General features: G+C 39.1%; 1 protein-coding gene across 2 annotated transcripts; it reads right to left on the bottom strand.

The window, feature by feature from the left end:
• Positions 1-10,828: 10,828 nt before the first annotated feature.
• LOC104087505 (uncharacterized) lies at positions 10,829-15,717 on the bottom strand. Of its 2 annotated transcripts, none has more exons than XM_009591999.4 (3): positions 15,560-15,717; positions 13,362-14,934; positions 10,829-11,179 (listed from the first exon to the last, which is right to left on the bottom strand). In XM_009591999.4, the coding sequence occupies exons 2-3, from the start codon at positions 14,931-14,933 to the stop codon at positions 10,964-10,966; spliced, it is 1,788 nt and encodes a 595-aa protein (XP_009590294.1). In that variant the 5' UTR covers position 14,934; positions 15,560-15,717; the 3' UTR covers positions 10,829-10,963. The 2 variants fall into 2 exon arrangements, with proteins under 2 accessions (XP_009590294.1, XP_033509654.1); XM_033653763.2 differs by having other exon boundaries at positions 10,950-11,168.
• Positions 15,718-16,456: the final 739 nt, after the last annotated feature.

Here is a 16,456-nt window from a genome sequence, read left to right as displayed (position 1 = left end):
CCTTTTCACGTAATATTCTTCATACTTGACAGTCAAGTGAAGGGCCTTGTTGTGGGCGGCTCCTTATGGAGGCAAGTTATTTCGGCTGAAGGAGATTCAGTTGACCTCTAAAAATTGCTCTGCCATTCTTTCCAACTGTTCAACCGTGGTCTCAATTGGAACATACGCCTCATTCAGTGTCTTTAGAAGCACTTTCTGGTGTTCGTTTGAGCTCATCAGTAGAGACAAAAGTGAAACCTGGGAGGACGCCTTTCTGAGTTGATCAAATACAGCATACTCTGAGGTTTTCATCTTCCGAAAAAATTCCTCCGCTTCTTCAGCAGTAACCGGTTTTTTGAGGGGGAACCGCTTCTGCTTGGTTTTGTTCAATTCTTTTGGGTTGTGATACTTCCCAGATTTATTTGTTTCATTTACTTCCCCCCTAACTTCCTTCCCTTTATATGTGACCACTGTCTGGTTGTAGTTCCAAGGGACGACAGTAGGGTCTCTCATGGGATTTTGTGGCATGCGACTAATGATCAAAGGCTCATCCAGCCTAGGTGGAATGACTGGCCTCCGTGCCACGTAAGTCCTTTTTGGTACATACATCTTTGGCACATTTGGCGTGGTTTTCCTCTATTCAAATATCTTGGGAGGGCTTAATATAAGTTGTCCCTTCCTGGGAGCTCTTGGGACATAGAGAATGGCCTCTTTGGCAGGTACTGCCCATGTCTCTGTTTCCCCGGCCTTTCTGCATTTTGGGGAGTGGAATTTATCTTTTTCTTATCCCTGACTTGTTTTTCCACCGCTTTGGGTTTCTTTTCGGAGTCAGCGATGGCAACTATAGCTTTTAATGCTGGGTCGAATTCTTTGTCTTCGCAGATCATCCCGATGACCGGCCCGTTATTGTGGGCCGGTAACGGGTTGTTGGTTATATTAGGGACTTCCTCGTCCCTTAACATTACCCGCTTCTGTTCTATCTGATTTTCGACTGCTCTCTTAAGGGTCTAACAACCTTCAGTGTCATGCCCTTTCGCACCTGAGTGATAAGCGAACCTGGTATCTGGCCTGTAGGATGGAGATTCCAGGTTCTGTCTATTCGGAGGTACAAGCTGTAACAGGCCCATTTGGACTAATTTTGGGAAGAGGCTGGAGTAAGATTCACCAATGGGGGTGAATTCAGTTTTCCTGGGTGGTTCACAGGGACGGGTGTTATATTGGTAATTGTTCTGAGGTGGACGGGGATTATACGGAGCTTGGTGAGGAGGGTTGTTTCTTGGAGGTGAAGCTCTGTTTTGGTTGTAATGTTGTTGTGGCCTGGTGTATGGTTGGGCATTCATTACTGCATAAGGATTAGGGTCCATAGCATAGGCTGCATCCTGGTAGGGGTAATAATGTTGCGGGGTCCTGAAAGAAGGACCAGAATAATCCCGGGGCCGCCGAGAATTTCTCAAGCTTGAAGCCATCATGGCTCCTTCTTTTTTTTTCTTCTGGCTGGTTAAACCTCATGAGCCGCTCTGAATGGCTTGGGAAGTGGCTCTTAAAGCTGATTGACTTAAGATGCGGCCTGTTTTTAGGTCGTTCTCTACCATTTCTCCAATTTTGATGGCCTCCGCGAACAGTTTGCCCATGACAGACATCATGTTTTGGAAATAATCGGCCTCTTGGGCCTGTAAGAAGACACTGACCATCTCGGTCTCATCCATCAGGGGTTTTACCCTGGCCGCTTGTTCACGCCATTTGATTGTGTATTCTCGTAAGCTTTCCGAGGCTTTCTTTTTGAGGTTCGTCAAAGAATTTTTGTCTGGGGATATATTAACATTGTACTGGAATCACCTTACAAAATCCCGGGCCAGGTCATCCCATATATGCCAATGGGAGATGTCTTGGTCCATATACCACTCAGAAGCAATTCCGGTGAGGCTTTCTCCGAAATAGGCCATTAACAGCTCCTCTTTTCCACCAGTACCCCTCAGCTGGTTACAATATCGCTTCAAGTGAGAAATCGAGTCTCTATGCCCGTCATATCTTTCGAACTTTGGTGTTTTGAAGCAGATGGGTAAATACACGTGAGGGAACATGCACAGATCCGCATATGAAATGCTCTTCTAGCCACTCAGGCCCTGCATATTCTTGAGGTTTTGCTCGATGCTTCTCATTTTTCGTGCTATCTACTCATGTTTAGGATTCCCCAAGGCTTTCTCATATTCTACGGGAGACTCAAATTGTGGGTGCTGAGGATAGGAATTTGGGGTAACCCGGGTGGTGTCCAATTGGAATTGGGGAGCTTGGAAAGTAAAAGTTGATGGTTCGAAGCTTTGTCGAGGCAGTGTTGGTTGTGCCATGCTAGAGGCTGGTGGTGTTGTGAACACCGTAGATGATATTCCTGAAGATGGTGCCTGGGGGCGAACCTTAGAAGGCATACCAATAAAGTTGGTTGACATGGTGGGGTACCTAAACGGGATGAATAGGTTGGTCACTGGGATAGGGACATTAGTGGTTATTCCCGTCCCGGGGAGCAATTCAGATAATCCAGGGATAGAACTGGATGGTTCCCTGCCGTTGGACCATGCGTCCCACATTTATAGCATACGGCATCGTAGACTTCTATTTTCCTCAGCAGCTGCTGACTCTGACTGCGGGATAGCCGATACCGGGCTATCCTCGGGCTCGATGATCGGTAGATGAATTTTCGAGGCCATGGCGATACTTCCCTTAGATCTCGTGAAGTAAGGATGTGAAGCCAGATTACCACCTAAAAATATGATCTGTTCTTTTAAAGAATACACAACAAACCGGTTAGTTCGAGACTTTTAACACATAGGGAATCGCATATTGGAGGATGTAATGCACCTAAATAGTTAAACATTTTCCTAAATGTTTTGCAACGGCTGTGTGTTTCATCCCGGATTTATAGTCTCTCTCTTTTGCTTTCTTAACTACTTTTTTTAGGGCTATGATCGAATCCTACATGGATTGCCTACGTATCATGACGCCGCGTGAATCAGATCATTATGTAGTTCAGGGGATAGGACATTTTTTCATTTCATTAACAAAGATATCTCTTTTTTCGGTTTTTCATTTCAGGGAATTAAAGTACTAACGACTATAAAGGAAAACAATACAGACTCAAAATAAATGACAAAACAATTTTGAACAAAACTCTAGAAAGAAGTAAAGTACAGACTCGAAAACTGGAAAGTGAAAAGTACATGAGAACCTCTACTGGTCTTCTTGGAGCCTATGGGGCATTAGCTGGTCTTTGCGCGGGCCTTCGCGCAATGTCTTCTTGAAGACGGTCTAAGTCATCCATTACCTGGTGGACGAAGGTCATTATAGAAGCAAAAAATATGGACCTATTCATGTATTCACACTCGTGCCATTTCATCACGACATAGCCAGCTATCTCCTTAATCCTGGTTCTGATAACTCCTTTCTCTTGAAGCAGACACCCAGTTTGTTGTGCCCGGGCTTCCAACACTTGTGCGCTGGTATTGTTTTGGTCCTGTAGCTGTTGCACACTTTCTTCTAGTTGGAAAATTAGTGCGTAGCAGTGCTTTTTTCTGTCTTAAAATCTTTGGTTTCCTGGACCATTTCATTCTCAAGGACAAACAACTTTTTCTTTAGAACTGTTATTTCTTTGTCGTATTTCTGCTTCAAACGGTGGGCATGTTCTTCTGCTCCTTTGGCCAACTTTGTTTGAGCATTTAGCAAATCATTTTCGACCTTTTTCAAGTCAGCTGCATAGTTGTGTACCTTCACTCTTAAGTTACTGATGATTTTTTCATCTCTCTCGCTCCTTACAGGCGTTTCGGCGGCTATCCTCATGTCCCAGAGTTGGGCTCGGAGCGCCTCGTTCTCTCGGGTCAATTTTCTCTTTTTGCCTTCGGTTACCTATGCCTGTAAGTCATTGTCAAATGCAAGGTTCCTCAACTTTTCCTCTAAGGCATGGATGGTGGCTTGATATTTCTTTTCCTTTTCTTCCCAGGCCAAACGCTCTCGGACTTTGTTATCAAAAGCCTGAATATGAGGCCTTTTGGCGGGCCTTTCACGCTCGGGCTCTAGCTCATCATTAATGCAGTTTCTTCTGTCGAACCATATGGCATAGCCCGGATCTACTTCACCTCTTGCAGGATCGGGCACTTGGGTATCCTCTTTCAAGTATCGACAACTATTCCAGATTTGTTGGATTAAATCCCCGGGAAGTGGGGCTTCGAGGTGTAGCTCAATAACTTAGACACTCAAATCTTCATCCTCAGGTACCACTTGATATCTTCCCAATTGTCTTAGAACCCTTTGCTGTGCATATGGTTGGACACTTCTCAAGCCCATCAATAGCAAATAGTTCTTTGTGCTTGTCATATATATGACTTCCCTAACTGGGAGCCATCCTAAAGTCCACTCAATTGGATTCGCCTTTAAAGTTCTCAAGTGGGCGATCCAAGCTTCGACCCCTTCTAGAGAGTTGTAATCTTTTACCCTCTCCTCATAACTCTCAATGAAGTTGCTCTTGCTTGGGCCGTAGCTTATAAATTTCGGATGATGGTGAAGATGTTCAATCAGCCACATTTGTAGCAGGATATTGCAACCTTCAAAGAATGTCGCCCCAGACTTACATCGTGTTAATGCCCGATAGATATCCGACAATATAAGTAGAGCAAGTGTGTGATCTTCTTTGGCAATTAGAACTTGTGTAATTCTAGCCTTACGGATATCAATTGTCCCTTTTTCATTTAGGAAGACCATGATGCCCAGGAATGCCACTATGAAAGCAAAGCGACGATGAATTTTCCAAGTATCTTTGCTTTGCTTGTTGTTCAACCCCTTTTCATGCGTTTCAAACCCATTTGGATGCCCATACCTGGAGTACAGGAAGTAGAAAGAGCACTATACATCGTTTACATTGTTCTTCCTTATTTTTTTTTACTGATGTTCAAGATATCAAAGAACCGGTGCACAGAGGGAGGCCTTGGGAATATAAGTTGCTGATTTCTCAAGTCTCGGCCGAAACCAGTATATCCGGCTATTTCCTCCAGGGTGGGAATGAGCTGAAAGTCCAAGAAGTAGAAGACATTGTGAACGGGATCCCAGAAGGGCACTAAAGCCTTGATCGGATCATTCTGGGGCTTGACTTTTATAATATCTGTGAGAGCACCCAAATGTTCTACTACCCAGTCTTGACCATCTTTACCCAAGTCATACCACCACATTTGAAGCTACAGTGGAGCCTGCTCTACAACATTTAATGGCAGATTTTGGACAATGTTCATTTTGTACATGTGAATGGTTAGGGTTATGGTTGACTCTAGTTCGAAAGACACACCAGCGGACACTTTTGCAAAAACCAGTTTTCAATTTTTCAAAGGAAATCACCTGAAGGTGGCTATTTGTGCAGCGTTGGCCAAAAATGGTCATCTTTGCAATAATGGCCCCTTCCCACTTTCAAATAAAGTTTTGAGGCCGGGGTAAGGCGCTTTATGGGAAAAGTGATGCCTATTGACAGACATGTCCGTTCTTGGCGAGAATAGCCCTTCGACAATTTAAAGGTATTCTAAGGCTATTCCGGCAAAAACGGCGCAGGACTTAACCGAAGCTGGGTCTAAAAGTTTTTGACCAATGGACATACTTTATTTATTTGGTTGGAAAAATTGGGGTCGGTACCGATGAGGCTTGCCTAGGTATCTCACACCCGGTGAGAATCAGACCCGCGTAGTTCGGTCAGTTTTGACATAATTGGAAAAGCATGATATTGACTTACTTTCATTTTTGAAATGCATTTTCTTTTTCTCTCTCTTTTTCAAAAATTTTGGCAGAGTTTTGAGGCATTTTCAAATACCGAGATTTTCAGAACCGGATGAATTTTCTATCCTAACTCACTCTTGGTTTTCCTGCTGATTTTCTTTCCTTAGCCGGTCAACAAACAAGCTGAAATAAATAAATGCACACATAGCAGGTAAGATGCATCAGGATGGTCTTTTATTTCGGGTAAACCTGTCCTAGACGGACCCAACCCATGTGTTGACTCCCCAAAGTTAAGTGCACATGATACAAACAAACGTACCTACTAGGGATCCAGCATGAGGCTATGTTATTCTAGGTTTAAACCTGGGGGTGTGTTCTAGACATGGCTTACCCAAGCGAACAACTTGAGCCGAGGCGGGGGCAATGTACCGGGAGCACGAAAGTCTACCCGGTCTAGTGGTTGATCCATCCTCGTTCTATTTGGTACGACCTCTAACAGAAAAGTGGGCCACGCGTACGTGTGCACCATATTTTTAGAAGACTCAGAAGGGAGACGTAAGAAGACAGTTTAATACAGTTCAAATAATATCAAAGCGGTAAATGAGCGGCAATTAGCACATTAGGCCCACAAATACAGTAATATCAATAATGAATAAAGCTAAGCACAAATTACATTACAAGCTCGAATTCTTGAACCCTGAACCAGAGATTCTGGGTTCGATCCCCAGCAGAGTCGCCAGAGCTGTCACACCTCCTTTTTTCTGAAAGGGGATAATAGAGAGTTTTTCCAATTTAAGTGACATAATCGAATTGGGATTATTTATTTCATTTTTTAGAGTCGCCACTCGAAATTATTTATTTAAGGTGTTCCGAGTCACCATTTATTTAAAATTTCAAATCGAGAAAAATTGACTCCGCAAAAGTCTGAGAAACCAGAAGACCGGGTAAGGAATTCTATTAACCCGGGAGAAGGTGCTAGGCATTCCCGGATTTCGTGGTTTTAGCACGGTCGCTTTAATCATACCTGGCTCAACTAATTTGTTTAATTACGTATTTTTAGAACCTATGTGTTTTTACCTTTTATCGCTTTTAATTATGGCGTATATGGATTTATCGTTGAAACGGATTACATGTGTGTAAATTCGCTTTATTTGGGGCATTAAAATCATATCATGCGTACGTGTACACAATTAATTACGCTTATTTAATTATGAAGATTGTTTTTGGCCGAAATTGCCCAAATGCATACTTCGTTTAAGTTTTGAAAAATTGTAATTATGTCACGCGAACGTGTACACAATCGCAATAAGAATTTAAATCGCGCCTAAAAGCATTTCTACGAGTATTCAAATATTAAAATCGTACTCATGTCACGCGAACGTGTACACCGTCACGATAGTTTGATTAACAGCGTGCCTAAAAGAAACCTTTCCACGGATATTCATAAGTTATTCAACAATTAGCTAATTTCGGAGTAACGATTAAGCAATGAGAGTCTAATCTGTTCCTAAGGAGCGAACTTATGCTCACATGGGATTTTTATTCCAATCTACAATGTTTGCTTTCAAGAGCCTATAGATTACTAAAGGTTCTTTGAGGTGGGCCGTAACATTTGGGCCAGCCCAAAACTCATGCTTGAGTTCACATGAACTCCTTTGCTATACAACTTCAAATGTTTTGTTATTGGTCTTAGTATACAAGAGAGACACGGTTTCAAATGTCCAAACTTTAAAGATCAAAATTATAAAGAAAAGAATAGTTCAACTGAAATTTACACATTTTTTAATCATGAACAAAATAAACTTGCAATCATTACATCTGGCTAAATATTCTAAATAGTCATGGCTGTAAGTAAAAGACTACACAAATACTCATGTAACACCCCAAAATCAGTATATCCAATGAAAGAAGAAAGTTATAACTAACATTACAATGTATCATTATTTATACTCAAACTCCAAATAAGTTGTATAAACAGTCTTGTATACTATGACTCTCTCAATTATCATTTCCTAATACTATAACAGTAGTTCCCAACTACAGCCTAACAAATACAGATTCTCCACAAAACAACTGATTTTCAGATGGCGTTTGACATTCTGATGATGTTCTTGGACGCTATTTTGGCCTCAATATTTACAGATTTGGCCAATTATGGTCGAATCTGCAAATCATGGCACCGGACAGTAACAACAACTCATTTTACTCCTCACATTTTAAGCAAGCATGCATATCATGACCTTCAACATGAGCAATCACATAAAACTCAAACAAGTTTTAATCAGCCTTTAGAGAGCTTCAAACAGAAGTCAGCATAGCTTAAATAAATTATCAACCAAAACAACACCTTAAACAGTCAAACCCAAGGACACATGGATAATACCCAAACCTTAATTAGGAAGGAAACATAGAAAAACTGATAATCAACTCAAACTGGATATTAAGTTTATAACACATTTCCAGTATCAACCACATTAAACATTTCAACTAAAGTTATGCACAATGGATCACAATACATGATTTTTAGGAGTAGTAATTAACATTTCAGTATAGTTCCAAGAAAAACAAAGTTGAAGATGTGCACCTTGTTGCGTAAAACACACAAAGATGCTAAATAAAGGCTAAAAACTGAAGGATAAACTCAGCAACTCAAGCGAACAACAACAACAATGAAAAAAGCTCCAGAATAAAACTTCAACTTGAGATATCATAGTAATTCTATGTGTATGTTTTCTACTCTGAATGCAGGAATTGAGAAGGAAAATGCAGGAGTTTGCTATTGAGAATGCAGATAATTCAGTGTGTTTTCAGGGAATATTAGTCTCTGTCTAATGAAAGAATGTGAGTGCCTTTATATAGAGTAGGAATGCAAAGGATAGGAATCAGAGGTACCAGGGATCTGCCAGCATTCCCTTAAAATCAGGAAATGGGCATCTTTCCAAAACAGAAAAATGGACAGCTGTCTAATTTCTGGATATTTCACTCACCCTTATCTCTTTATAATCAGACTGGGACAGCTGTCCCTGTTCTAGAAACTTCCTATGTATTTCACCTCATTTCTGACCTAATTTCAATTATTTACACTTTGGTCCTTACCATTATTTTCTCGAACCTTCCAGACACTTCTAAATTTAAACTCCCTATTTCTGGCTTTCAATTAACCCCCTTAAAATTTTTATCATTACCCCTTCAACCCTTTTAATTCATTCATCAGCAATCAAACAATCAAAAGCCATCTCAAAGATCAAATGACAAACAGAAACAAACGACTGATTTGCCTAACTAGATTACTGAACTAATTAAATTTATGCAATTAATCTAAACAAACAGTGATTAAACTAAATATCATGCGATTAACTCAAACCTATTTTAATTGAACTAACCAAACAACAGATTAAACACATAAAATTAGTAATTCGTGGAATTAAAAAAATAAAATAAATAAGAATATAGAAAAGAGAAACGAGTGTATACCTAAACTAGACTGACTTTGACAAAAAAAAGGGTCTAGTTGCCAAAAACCCTCTTGCCAAGATACCCGTCTGGAACGTGAATCCCTGACGGGAGATCTTGGCAGGAGGATCTTTGAACGTTTTAGTTAAGGACTGAGGGTTGATCAGAAAAAGGGGCAAGTTTAGGGTTTGGCTTTTTTTTTTTAGATCTAAGATTCACCAAATTTGATGGGGGGTTTTGGAAAATCTATTGGTAGGATGACGATTAAGGGGTGTTGGAGATTATTTGGTCTCAATTTGGGATGGTTTGGGGTGTTGCCGCCGCCATAGGCGATTTTCGGTGGCGGCCAGTGGCAGAACTTTAAGAGAGAGGTGAGAGATGGGTTATGGGGGTCGTCTCTAGGGTTTTGGGGTATTTCAGACAGTTAAAAGGTAATAAGCAAATGAGTTCCGAGTCGTTCGATCAGAAATCACGAACGACTGAGATTGATTGGGGCCGAAACGATGTCGTTTTGGTTGAAGGGGTAGCTGGACCGGTTTAGGTGTTGGGCTTGGGTGGTTTTGGACCGTGTATTTGGGGTTGGGCTGGTTTAAAACTGGCCCAATCCAGCCAATGTTAATTAGACCCCTATTTTCTTTAATTAACTTTTAAAATCTAATTAATTTAACTAAATCCTAAATTAAGTATTAGATTATCCTAATTTATAAAATTAAACTAATTCACTATTTGTATTATTTGCATAATTAGTCAATCTTAAATTATTAAAAGAAAAATTACTAATTTTAACATTAAAACTAAAAATGTCAAAAATAAATATTTTTTGTGATTTTCTTCTAATAATATAATCAAATTATGTAATTAGATACTAGATTCAATTAAAAAACCTAATAATGCTATATGACGAGGATTTAAATATTTTTGTTGTTTTTTATGATTTAAAAATGCTAAAAATTCATGAAAAATGCAACTAAATGCAAATAATTGTGAATAATTACTAAAATTTAAAAATAAATAAGAAAAAATCTATTTATTAATTTTTGTGGGAGTGTTTTTAGTGAGGTAAAAATCACATGCTCACAGCAGCTTATGAACCTGATATGATAAATTACTAATGTTGTAGTATATGAAAAGGAGTATGTAGACAAAATATATATAACTGCCATAACTCACATTTAGTAGTTTATCGTATTATGGTATTTATGATGAACGTTATAGAAGAAATTTATTTATGCGCAACTAATGTTTATATTATTAAATATTAATATTATGTGATTATTGGGCCAAGTGGAAGAACGTAAGTTATTTTTCCTACGTGTATGTGGCCCATTAGGTTTAAGGCCCATAATTAATATTTAATTAATGATCAAATCTCATCCATCCGATCGATTACTTGATGAACGTACCAGATTAAGTGAAAACCTTTATAAATTGATCATCTCCCCAAACCAATTTAAATTAACGCTTCCGCTTCACGATAATGACTTACGATTCAGGTATATTTTCTGTACAATTTTATATATCATTAACATGTTCAAGATCTTGGTATGCAATTAAATTTATGCTCACATGGATTTCATTCCATAATTCTACATTGTATGCCCTCGGGAGAAACTTTTCGGATCGGGGCTAAACTCATAGTAAAACACTAAACTCATAGTAAAACATTCATGCTGACGATTATAAAACAAGATAATTTCTAGTATGACGATACACAAGCTCAGTAACAAGGTCAAATTTGACAAACCAACAAAAAAGGCGAAGAGAACAGTCCAGTCTAAGCACTAAAAGTTTACTTTATTCCCACAATCGACATAAGAAACTGAAGCTTGTCATTCACTTCTGCCAATTCGGATGTGTTCCTGAACGTAGATGGTGGCTCCACTCCAGTAAATACGTATAAAGCCTTTAGTTCATCTACCAACAAAGGTTGAGGTGCGGCTCCGTATCCAACGATTGTTCTCATTGCATTTATCTTCTCCCATATTATCTCCTCACTGAAGAACTCCTAGCAATATCATTAGTTAAGAAAAATGAATCTTCATAGCTTCAAATGTATTAGCAGGCAAGAGCAAAAACAAGAATAATGAACGAAACCAAATAAGTACGCAGCGTGTTTTAAAAAAACAAAAGACCATAAGCAGTTGTCGAGCAAACACATGTAAGAAGTCAAGAACATAAGAGCACAAAGCGTACAAACATCATTGATACCAATAGCACTAGCGTTTGACAGCCCCCAACTAAGCTGAAGTTATGGTTGCATTAAATTGAATTGATGGATATATATAGTTCAAACCGAAGGCAACAGGCACACCAACACTCATTGCTATAAGGCTACTTCGCTGCTGCATCACATCCTATTGGTCTCAATGAACCAACAAAACACAAGCCGCGAGTGCAAAACTCGAATAGCGGCTCTTGAAACACCCAATTCCCATCCAGCACGTTAGTTTTGCTCTCTTGAAAAAGCTCTCCATAGGTATTAGAGAGCAAGAGATAGCAACTACAAACCTGGCACATAAGTAATGCTTCACTAGTCTTGCAATATTCTTCTTCTAATACTCCACAAGGACAAAGATTTTGGATGACTTTACCTTTTGACACATACACAGAACCCCAAAATTCCCAATTGGGAAGACTTAAAATGTTGGTTATCTTTCATGAAAAAAACAGTAAATAACATATAGAATTCGCAGAATCCTGGCTTTCAGAGAGGGAATCCGAAACAATTCTAAACAACTTTAATGAGGAAATATCAATACAAAAGGAATTTAACTCCAACATGGAGGATCAACAAATCTTGAGGTTTGCTAGATAAAGACAAATTTATATTGATTTTCCGGAATCCGAGTATCTTTGAGAGGTTCTCAACAGCCAAGACAAGACAGCTAACAGATAGCAAAAGCGTTGCATTTGTCATGCAATCCTACTCCTCCACAGGGAAGAATTCTTCTCCCTCTCTAAGGGAGATACTTCAAGCCTCTCTTCACATAACTATTAGTCATCAACTACTAATATGTTGAGGTAACCCTACCCACAAACGAAGGAAAAAAAAGACAATAAACTGGTCCCAAAAGAAAAGACTTGAAAACTCAAAATCTTCACTTTCTTGCCCTAATAAGGGACAACCTAGCATTCCACAACTAAGAAAATAATCAGATATATGGACAGCGTGTTCACACTTTGACAAGTGCTGGACATATCGAGCCGCCAAGGCCAATGCAAATGGACTCACACTAGTGTTTTGAAATGAGCATCCCGTCACAAAACTTACTATGGAATAACATAATGGGGACACAAGAAATTAAAGAAAAAGCACTAACAGCAATGGAAGGAGAGAGCAAACGCAAGAAATGAAGTCATTATTATACCTCTCTGCTAATAAATAAACTAGAGTCCGCATTTAAGCTTTACAAGGAATAAGACCAGGTGAACGTGAAACAAACTACTACCAGTACTATAACCTGAAAGAGCTGAAAAAGAGGAACAAGCCCCTTTTAAACCTTTCCTTTCTTTAAAATGAATTCCCTTATTAGCAGAATATTCACAAGGAGCTGAGCGACATTTACTTGAATCTCATAACTGACATCCTAGACAAATGCCTGCATTAGCGGCCATTGGTTGATGCTCTGGACTTGCACCATGATATATGTTACAGATGGTTTCATCTGTTAGTCCATACACACTGCTGGACATTATTAACTTTCTTTTGAAGGATTATGAACCTTTGACACTCTTTAGCCATCAGTATATTTTATGTTTTGCCACACAAAGCATCTGGAGCAAGGCCATATAATTAGTAACTCATACTTTTTTTGAACATCGGGAAATAATTACAGTAATAGTTTATGTAATGTGGAGTATTTTTCTTTCCTTTGCAGGTGCAATCTAGGTTTCTTCATGAGGAGTGGCATTTGTTGCTAAGATAAGGAATATCTCTTTCATGAGTAAATTAAAACAGGAAAAAACCTGAATAATATCCAATATCTATTCAAAGAAATTTTAACAGCAAGTATAAGAAACAAAGCCAGCCAGTATAACCTACATGTGCTTTCAATCAAATCGATCATTTTTCCACAGTAACTTTGAACAAGAGAAACAATGATATATAAGAAGATAAGCCTCTTGGTATTTGCATAAATATTTCCAATGGAACAAACTAAGGTGGCAGATTTAAAAATAGAACTGACCTGGGTGTGTTTGGCGTCAAGAATCCCTGCTCTTCCAGGAACATGAGCAACACCACTCGCATTCCCATTTTTCTTTTGATCAGTGGTCCCTTTTCTTTCAGATGGAAGGTTCCCATGGACACCGTCTGCCTTCCTTTGAGCGTCTTCTGCAGCCACCGGCTTATCCTTGCTTTCCACTGAACGAGAAGCATCTTTAGCAACATGCTTGCCATTGGATACTGCTTTATGATCCTTAGTTGAATTCGCAGCTTGCCCAACATCCTTGCCAGTTCTCTCATCTCTTCTTCCAGGAGATGCTTTTTCCGTCTCAGCAGCTTTCTTGGCCTTTTTGGAAACACCACTTTGATTGACCTCGTCTCTTCCTTCTTTCGTCTCCCGTTTCACTGGTAAATGCTTCTCGTCTTGCTTCACCTTGACTTCATCCCTCACCTCTCCTTTTATTTCTATCATTTTCGCATCACTATCTTCCTGCTGCTTGTTGCTTAACCCCTCCCCTTTCTCTAATATTGCAGCATTTTCCCCTTCATTTCCTTTCTTCTTTTTGTGGTGTTTCTTTGAGCTTTTGCTGATGTTTGGTTTCTTTGTTACTTCTATACTCTCCTTTTCTTCTGAAATAACCACAGGCCCTGTTTCACTTTTTGTTCCTTGAATCTCTCTCACAAGACTATCTACTTTCTCATCTTTGCGTTCCATTGGCTTCTCTACTACTTCTGAATTCTCTAAGCTGCGGTTATCTTCCTTCGCTGCATCACCTACATATACCTCAACCAAATTCCTCTCTGGCAAACCTGGTGTTAAAGTAACATCTTTTTCACCCTCATTTTCTCCCCTGGCTTCTCTGGCCACCAAATCCAAACCCTCAGTTCTCTTAATTTTCTCATCAAATTCCCAGTTTTCTTCTTCTTTCCCTCGTTCCGTTTCCAAATTTATCTCCTTCATTGCTCCCTCATTCACTCCTTCCAAGTATTCACCCACATCTTCTTCATATCCTTCCTCTTTGCCACCCTCGTCTACATTGATCTCTCTTTCTTCCTCAGCTCTTCCAAAGTCTTTATCTTCATATCCCCGGCTCTCGTCCATCACCAATCGAATCCTCATTTCAACTCCTTCTTTTGCATCCTCCATTTCTTTCTTTTCCTCATCTTCCATCACCATTTCTCCACCAAAACCAGCACCTTTTCCTCCTAAATGTTCATCATATTCCTCTTCATCGCCATACATTTCCCCATATTCCAATAATAGAGGTGGCTCTGACCTTGGAAGCAACTTGTTCATAAGCTTCTCAGTACAAGTATAACCAACAAAAGCAAGACCAAAAGGGACCGAAAAAGCAAACCCAAGTGCAGAAATAACAATAAGTGGAGGAAGAACCACTGGTGCAGAAGAGACAACAATACCTGTGATCATAACCTTCTTCCCTAACCACAATCCTTTGTTCACAATCCATCTCATCTTACTCTCTTTCAGTTCCCCCTCATAATCATAATCATTGTCCTCCTCCTCTTCTTCTTCTTCTTCTTCCTCTAAAGAAGTATGCTCCACTATTCTCCACTCCACAATTTGATCTTCCATCCTACAAGCAAACATAATCACATCTCAGACCAACTGAAATATTGAATAATTGGAAGTTATTCAATCTAATAATTCTGAAAATAAACCAATCAAAATTAGTACTTTCAAAAAGAAGAACAAAGATAACACAAAACTAATCCCAGCGGAGTCAAAAACACAAAAGGTGATTTTTTCTCATTGGTCTAGGCTTTAGTGGACAAAGTTACTCGATAACTGCCCAGTTATCGAACTAGTCGATGTACGCACAAGCTAGTCCAAACACCAAAGTTACAAAACTAAAAAATTATGAGTTTATAATAGCTCATTGGAGGAGCTTGCATGCCCATATAAAAGAAGTAAGCTTTTTGCAAGTAGCAAAATTCTATATGGGTTGTAAACATAAATCCGAGGAAAATCAAGCGAAATGAGCAAGAAAATCTTTATGGGTACTCCTGTAAAAAAAGATCTATCCCGTAAACGATTTAAGTGAAGCTATAGAAAATTAATTCCTAGTTGGTTTTGGCAAGAATATGAAATACCCAATTGGATTTCCAATTATAAATCCAAGAAAACAAGCAAAATAAGCAAGAAAACACACTTACAACATGTGCACTCCACTAAAGAAACAAACTACTACTATAACTCACCTGAAAAATGCTAGAAGTGAAGCTTATACAGCAGTACTATGTCATGACACAAGAACCCGTTTGAACGAAAGAGAGAATTTTGATAGCGTGTGTAGGGGGAGGGGGTTGTTTGGTTGTTTTAAGGATAGTAGGGAGATAAGCATGACCGAATAGTGGTATAGCACGTAGAGATTAAAAGGAAGATGGGCGTGACAGTTGCAGGGTAAAGGAGACGCCAGACGTCGCAGTGGAATAGCTCAGAAACTGCATGCAAAACATTATGAGGCAATTGCAGAGGTTTCCACGTAACACATAAGGGACCTGCAGTGAGACACAGGATTTGCCACTACGTACGCGGCCAAGGTAGTGTGTCAGCTTTTTTCTTAAGTCCAACTCCCTCCGTTTTAATTTACGTGAACCTATTTTTATTTTACTCCGTGCCAAAAAAAATAACCTCTTTTCTTATTTGAAAACAATTTACCTTTATACAATAATTTATAACCACACAAAATATATGTGACTCATTTTATACCACAAGTTCAAAAATATTCTCTCTTTTCTTAAACTCCGTACCCAATCAAATATATTCACATAAATTGAAACGGAGGGTATATTTTAGAAACATTGGACATTTGTGAAATTATTCAAAATATCCATGTAATCTTATTTTTAGTTATAGATACACTGTATTTTAAAATTACGTACTTAAACCTCTTATACTATACTTCTTTGTACTGTCATGACCCCAATTTTCCTTCGTAGGATATCATAATGACACTTAGTTTTTAAGACTAGGTAAGCCTAATATTCATGCAGTAAAAACTGAAATAATGATTAAACTCTCAATAACTCAACAACTAATATAAATAAACTCTGTAACTCAGTATATACAACTTCCTAAAAACCTGGCGAATACAA

The sequence above is a fragment of the Nicotiana tomentosiformis genome, chromosome 5, assembly GCF_000390325.3.
Source record: "Nicotiana tomentosiformis chromosome 5, ASM39032v3, whole genome shotgun sequence".
NCBI classification, from domain to species: Eukaryota; Viridiplantae; Streptophyta; class Magnoliopsida; order Solanales; family Solanaceae; genus Nicotiana; species Nicotiana tomentosiformis.
This window is presented reverse-complemented; position numbering and strand designations above follow the sequence as displayed.

Excerpts from the sequence above, each read along its gene's own strand:
- LOC104087505 (XM_009591999.4), bottom strand. The coding sequence starts at position 14,933 with ATGGAAGATCAAATTGTGGAGTGGAGAATAGTGGAGCATACTTCTTTA. Across the intron at positions 11,180-13,361 it reads TTGACGCCAAACACACCCAG|GAGTTCTTCAGTGAGGAGAT; the intron begins GTCAGTTCTATT and ends TGATATTGCTAG.